This window comes from Ylistrum balloti, unplaced genomic scaffold, assembly GCF_031769215.1.
Source record: "Ylistrum balloti isolate Yb309-2 unplaced genomic scaffold, AGI_CSIRO_Ybal_v1 Utg371526, whole genome shotgun sequence".
In the NCBI taxonomy this organism is placed as follows: Eukaryota; Metazoa; Mollusca; class Bivalvia; order Pectinida; family Pectinidae; genus Ylistrum; species Ylistrum balloti.
In genome coordinates, this window is record NW_026782787.1 from 141,626 (window position 1) to 149,576 (window position 7,951).

At 37.2% G+C, this 7,951-nt stretch overlaps 1 protein-coding gene across 1 annotated transcript in view; it reads left to right on the forward strand.

Annotated features, from left to right (window-relative positions):
* The window catches only part of LOC132562826 (cubilin-like), a 40,110-nt gene extending 33,114 nt beyond the window's left edge, over positions 1-6,996 (forward strand). The window contains exon 9 of the mRNA XM_060227600.1: positions 5,827-6,996. Within this exon, the coding sequence (XP_060083583.1) occupies positions 5,827-6,209 (383 nt within the window). The 3' untranslated portion in view covers positions 6,210-6,996. The remainder of the gene's footprint in view (positions 1-5,826) is intronic.
* The last annotated feature ends 955 nt before the right edge of the window (positions 6,997-7,951 follow it).

The following is a 7,951-nucleotide window of genomic DNA, read 5'->3' on the forward strand; positions in this document are numbered from 1 at the left end:
ACGGCAAAATAGAACAATTACACTTAAGATATAAAAGTTCACTTACAACAGGTATCGACCATCAATGTTACACACAACAGCACAGACGATACTACACAATTTAGTCAAGGAGTTGACATCACAATAGCAAGTCCAAACGCTGCAATGAATACATTACATATTCTTACTTACAATATTCAAATACAACCTAATCACAGAACGTACCGTTTTAAGAAATATCACAAAAACATTACCGTGCACGTATACGCTACATGAAACACTGATGACAATATACTGATCAATTACACTTTTAAAACAATTTATTAATAATTCACTTACACAATTACTCATTGAGACAGAATTTGATCATCAATATAATAATTTTATAATTTTGACCATGTTACAACAGCGTGCTTTAGTATTGTGAAAGCTCCATGGTTGCTCTAAAGTATGCAGTTATTTTTTATCTATTAGGAAATGACCTGTGATGTCAACAGCTGAAATTATAAAATGCATAATTAGTGGACTTATTTCTATGAATTCTAACCAAAAGGATATTTCGAATTCAAAAACATATAGGTGAGGAAAGACAATGTATGATACTGTAACAGGGGGGTTGGAGAGGGGGCGTCACGCGTCCCAGTACACCTCCGACACGCGTGCTCCGGTCACACACAAACACACTAGGCGCTCGGTAGGTTCAGAGAAGGCAGCGGCGGGAGTCACCAGCCGTCACAACAGTCCACTCTGGACCTCCTCTTCAAAGTTACAGGCCTTTTGAATCCATGTTCGACCGCTAGGTCATCCCCAGGAGAAGTGAATCGGCTTGCCGATTCTTTCAAGACACTTGGTCTCTTATCTATTTATTTATTTTAAGGGGTTTTACGTCAACTATTACGACCTTTCGGTCTCTCACTGGACATTTATTTTCCCTCTAGTTTGTCTTCAATGGGTGATGTTTTTATTTTTTTTATTTTGAGCTTAACGTCCTTGTTGCGGTTATAACCGAGCCTAGGACACTACAACGGCTGATGATAATGAACTCGTTGTTTTTTACCCCTTAATGGATGCTACTCTACGATTGGCCAAACCATAAACAGTAAACAAAGTAAGCGATAAACCGAACTTTCGGTGTTTGTCTCGTAAGGTAAAACTAACCGATAAAAAACGCCCTACACATGTGGAATTACTTGTAGTAGTTAATGAAACAAGGCGGGGATTACTTGTAGTATTTAATGAAACAAGGCGGGGATTACTTGTAGTAGTTAATATAACAAGGCGGGGGTTACTTGTAGTAGTTAATGTAACGAGGCGGGGGTTACTTGTAGTATTTAATATAACGAAGCGGGGGTTACTTGTAGTAGTTAATATAACGAGGCGGGGATTACTTGTAGTAGTTAATATAACAAGGCGGGGGTTACTTGAAGTATTTAATATAACGAAGCGGGGGTTACTTGTAGTAGTTAATATAACGAGGCGGGGATTACTTGTAGTATTTAATATAACGAGGCGGGGGTTACTTGTAGTAGTTAATATAACGAGGCGGGGATTACTTGTAGTAGTTAATATATCAAGGCGGGGGTTACTTGTAGTAGTTAATATATCAAGGCGGGGGTTACTTGTAGTAGTTAATGTAACGAGGCGGGTGTTACTTGTAGTAGTTAATATAACGAGGCGGGGATTACTTGTAGTAGTTAATATATCAAAGCGGGGGTTACTTGTAGTATTTAATATAACGAGGCGGGGGTTACTTGTAGTAATTAATATAATGAGGCGGGTGTTACTTGTAGTATTTAATATAACGAGGCGGGTGTTACTTGTAGTAGTTAATATAACGAGGCGGGGATTACTTGTAGTAGTTAATATAACGAGGCGGGGGTTACTTGTAGTAGTTAATATAACAAGGCGGGGATTACTTGTAGTAGTTAATATAACAAGGCGGGGGTTACTTGTAGTAGTTAATGTAACGAGGCGGGGGTTACTTGTAGTATTTAATATAACGAAGCGGGGGTTACTTGTAGTAGTTAATATAACGAGGCGGGGATTACTTGTAGTAGTTAATATAACAAGGCGGGGGTTACTTGAAGTATTTAATATAACGAAGCGGGGGTTACTTGTAGTAGTTAATATAACGAGGCGGGGATTACTTGTAGTATTTAATATAACGAGGCGGGGGTTACTTGTAGTAGTTAATATAACGAGGCGGGGATTACTTGTAGTAGTTAATATATCAAGGCGGGGGTTACTTGTAGTAGTTAATATATCAAGGCGGGGGTTACTTGTAGTAGTTAATGTAACGAGGCGGGTGTTACTTGTAGTAGTTAATATAACGAGGCGGGGATTACTTGTAGTAGTTAATATATCAAAGCGGGGGTTACTTGTAGTATTTAATATAACGAGGCGGGGGTTACTTGTAGTAATTAATATAATGAGGCGGGTGTTACTTGTAGTATTTAATATAACGAGGCGGGTGTTACTTGTAGTATTTAATATAACGAGGCGGGTGTTACTTGTAGTAGTTAATATAACGAGGCGGGGATTACTTGTAGTAGTTAATATAACGAGGCGGGGGTTACTTGTAGTAGTTAATATAACAAGGCGGGGTTACTTGTAGTAGTTAATGTAACGAGGCGGGGATTACTTGTAGTAGTTAATATATCAAGGCAGGGGTTACTTGTAGTAGTTAATATAACGAGGCGGGTGTTACTTGTAGTAGTTAATATAACGAGGCGGGGGTTACTTGTAGTAGTTAATATAACGAGGCGGGGGTTACTTGTAGTAGTTAATATAACGAGGCGGGGGTTACTTGTAGTAGTTAATGTAACGAGGCAGGGGTTACTTGTAGTAGTTAATATAACGAGGCGGGGATTACTTGTAGTAGTTAATATAACGAGGCGGGGGTTACTTGTAGTAGTTAATATAACGAGGCGGGTGTTACTTGTAGTAGTTAATATAACGAGGCGGGTGTTACTTGTAGTAGTTAATATAACGAGGCGGGTGTTACTTGTAGTAGTTAATGTAACGAGGCGGGTGTTACTTGTAGTAGTTAATATAACGAGGCGGGTGTTACTTGTAGTAGTTAATATAACGAGGCGGGTGTTACTTGTAGTAGTTAATATAACGAGGCGGGTGTTACTTGTAGTAGTTAATGTAACGAGGCGGGGATTACTTGTAGTAGTTAATATACCGAGGCGGGTGTTACTTGTAGTAGTTAATATAACAAGGCGGGGTTACTTGTAGTAGTTAATGTAACGAGGCGGGGATTACTTGTAGTAGTTGATATAACGAGGCAGGGGTTACTTGTAGTAGTTGATATAACGAGGCGGGTGTTACTTGTAGTAGTTAATATAACGAGGCGGGGGTTACTTGTAGTAGTTAATATAACGAGGCGGGGGTTACTTGTAGTAGTTAATATAACGAGGCGGGGGTTACTTGTAGTAGTTAATGTAACGAGGCGGGGGTTACTTGTAGTAGTTAATATAACGAGGCGGGTGTTACTTGTAGTAGTTAATATAACGAGGCGGGTGTTACTTGTAGTAGTTAATGTAACGAGGCGGGGGTTACTTGTAGTAGTTAATATAACGAGGCGAGTGTTACTTGTAGTAGTTAATATAACGAGGCGGGGGTTACTTGTAGTAGTTAATATAACGAGGCGGGTGTTACTTGTAGTAGTTAATGTAACGAGGCGGGGATTACTTGTAGTAGTTAATATAACGAGGCGGGTGTTACTTGTAGTAGTTAATATAACGAGGCGGGGATTACTAGTAGTAGTTAATGTAACGAGGCGGGGATTACTTGTAGTAGTTAATATAACGAGGCGGGGATTACTTGTAGTAGTTCATGGTTACAAAGTAAATTAGGACTGGATAACACGATAGTCAGTAATCTCATCTTAGAAATCAGCCTTGCAAACTTTAAATGCCATGACGCACCTCGCAGCTTTATTATTGATTTCATCATTCGTGATTTGATTTAGAACGTTTCAGGGGAACAATATGATTCAAACACAAGAATGAAAATTTGCTAATTAATAAAAACAAAGAGATACAAACATCTTAACAAAATTTAAACATAAATGACATTAAATCAAACTTGGAACAGAAGAAATGTTTAAGAGCAAGTAGTGTTTTCTCCCTCGCGTACGTAAATCTAGATCAACCCATGTCAACGAGAGAAATATCAATTAGATTGCTTACATTGTCGATTTAGTAAACAGAAATCTTGATATTAAGAATCAAGGACTAAATATACCAGAAGGTGACGATGTCGATCAAGTAAACACTAATGCTGTAATAAAACGATGGTAGACCACTAATAATGAAACTCGATGGTATCTTAACCAAGCCAGAAATCAACAACTAACAACAAAAACGAAAATACGCAATAGAAAAATCTAAAAAAATTTTTACAATACTACACAAAACCAATAAACACAGAAAGTTCATGTTAGTCACACGGATAGGAAAGCAGTACATTATGCTCAGCTGTCGAATAGAATGTATACAAGCACATGTAAGTACGAAATTTCAAAGTTACGGTCGACTAGATTGTACAGTAATTTGGTAAAAGAGATTTTCGATTTTCATATCTGCTTAAATCCATTGTTTCACACATTGTACTTCATATTTTAGAAATTATATCGTTACAAAAAATGAAAACGTACTCGTATATCGGCAAAAACATATCTTGCGTTTAAGGTATACATCAAGGAAAGAGACATTTCTGTTATAGTTCTATCTCGGCATGTCAAAGTTTTTTTTACAGACAATTATTCACCACATTTTAAATAATATTTAATTTTAATTATTCCGAGGAACAACTTATCAGAGTCTCTGTGGCAGTGCCATGCATGTCAGTGACAAGCCAGTGACTAGTACTTATCATAACAAATGTAGAATTAGGTGATGACATGCTAAATAATAAAAGAAAATATTTTTACAACTCAAAGTATTACACATTGTATATGGCATACGTACTGAGTGGTAAAGGCCAAAACACACTTTTGCTAACGGAGGAAATAATCCCTGTGAAATAAGGTGAATAAAAATTTACATTGTTTTTATAGTCGATATTTTTACATTGTAGATTTCTTGCAGGTGGTAGACTCTGGTGAATACTCCCCGAGGTTTGCCTAACCTTTTAATTCATTTGAGTAGTACACGGTTCTAAATCAGCAGATATATTTGAATTTTTTCTTGTATATATGAAATTACGAAATTAGTTGAAATATTGAGATTTCTATCTGTGCATGCGGATTTAGGCCCTTTAGCATCACTGACTAAACAGTCCAGGCATGCGGATTTAGGCCCTTTAGCACCACTGACTAAACAGTCCAGGCATGCAGATTTAGGTCCTTTAGCACCACTGACTAAACAGTCCAGGCATGCGGATTTAGGTCCTTTAGCACCACTGACTAAACAGTCCAGGCATGCGGATTTAGGTCCTTTAGCATCACTGACTAAACAGTCCAGGCATGCGGATTTAGGCCCTTTAGCATCACTGACTAAACAGTCCAGGCATGCGGATTTAGGCCCTTTAGCATCACTGACTAAACAGTCCAGGCATGCGGATTTAGGTCCTTTAGCATCACTGACTAAACAGTCCAGGCATGCGGATTTAGGTCCTTTAGCATCACTGACTAAACAGTCCAGGCATGCGGATTTAGGTCCTTTAGCATCACTGACTAAACAGTCCAGGCATGCGGATTTAGGCCCTTTAGCATCACTGACGAAACAGTTCAGTGCTGATTCATTGTTTTCCACTTCTGTATCTACTTTGCAACTCTAAAAAAATACTATTCTCTTTTACGTTTGTTGTAAAATCTTTAAAAAATCGTTGTCGTTTCAGGTTGTACTGCAACAACAACTGCTACTACAACAACTGCTACTACAACAACTGCTACTACAACCACAATTCCAACACCAAAAGTTCTCGCCTCTACATCCACAGATGACGACTGGAAAGTCGGAGTCGGTGTAGGAGTCCCATCAGCAGCAGTTGCATCGGGATTACTTATTACTGGAATTTTATACAAGACAGGTATCATCGGGACTAAGGCTGCGGCAAGTCTGGGTCAACCCAGCGTAGCTGAAAAGGGACTGGCCAAGAATAAGATAGACACTGGAAATGACTTTGGAAATGATGCTGGAAATGATATGAAAAAAGAAAATTGTCCTCCGGAAAATGAACTGGACACCCTAAACGAAACAGCAGACCCTCCGCCCTCTTGATGGATGAGAGGGACTAATCGATGAACGTTGTATTAATCACAGGGATTTGTCACTATTTAATACATATGTATGGACCGTGGGTTGAAGTGAATGCCATGTCCCTGTGATCCTATGGTTCATTTGTCTATATACGCAGAGATTTAACGATACAGTGACGATATTGCTTCTCGCTGTGGATATCATATTCTTCCATACTGTTTATGTTTCTAAGTTAAGTTTTTTTTTTTTTTTTTTTTACATTTATCAACGTTCTAATGATGTGACGAACTGTATGTAGATCTAATGACGTGCGTTAACTAAGTGTTGCGGGTATCACAACATCTGTAAAATGAAACAGGTAAAACAGAATAAATTTTCATTAACATTTGGGAAATCTGTATATCATGAAGAGAGTAAAATCATGAAAGTTTACGACAAAAAACGTGATATGAAAACAGCCACCATCACTATTGTTAATAAGTTATTTTTTTCTAGATAAAGGATATAATTTTGTCATTGCGGCACATCGAATAATTGTTTGTTTTATTGGCGTTTTTATTTTCACATTTGGAAAATAACAAGCATGCCACTTGATTTGTTGAACGTCAAATTGACTAACTGGACCATGATTCCCTGGGTTGAACGCCGATAGGGATATCTGTTTCAATAGTACAATCTATTAAGCATTAAGGCTGGTTATGAATAAAGATGGCACCTGATTTTATATATAAATTCTGAACTGAAGAAGGCTAAATATATTTATATGATTGACAAATTACACAATCACTCTCAATTATAGTTAGAACTTTGTTTTATGTTCTATGTATGTAATGTTATTTATGTAATATTTGTGTCTTTATAAAGGGGCAGGTTGCCTCGAAAATTTGACAATTCATTTGTCCGTACTGTTGATATTACTTCATGGATCACAAATAAATATGTAAATGAAATAAATATATTTATAAATAAGATTGATTCCTTTGCAATCAATTCGATGTTTAACCTTATGTTTGCTGGATTGCATAATATACACTGTTCCTAGACCAAAAACTTTAGGAAACAATGTTCCCGTTTAAAACGGCGCTTCACAAATGTTTAAGCTAAAATTGTGAACAACTGATTTTCAAAAAATGATCATCTACATAAAAAGTGATGCTAAGCAGTTCAAATCAATACTTTCGTGTTGCATTTTGTATTTTTGTGTACATGAATATGGCATGGAACAACAAGACCTCGTATACATAAAATACTATAAGGTAAACATGAAACATCTGAGTATATTAACTTAGAAATGGCATAATCCCATCCTCGATATTCCATGTGTTACATTTACCATCGGTCTCTGACCTGGAATATTTCATGACAAAATTGAAGGCACAGGGGAAACTTTGTAGCGAACAAAACCTTTGACGATTATAAATGAGCGACTCCTGAAACAGTACAACGTATTGTTATGCGACCTCGGAATTTGTCTGATGTACATCAAACGATCAGACTAGTCTTTCCTTATTGTCCAGAAGCTGTCGAACTTGGAACCTTCAATAATTTTGCCATGAATTGTTCCAGAGGTGCAGAGATCGAAAGTGACTATTTAAGTAGCGCGAATGACAAAATTATCGGGATACTTTTATCATTGATGTTTGTTTGCTTAGAATCTTCTATATATTTACATCTGTTAACATATATCATTGACTCTTGTATCATATATAATAAGGATTTGATAGCATACAGCAAAGAGGCTGCTTATATGTAAATGTACAAAG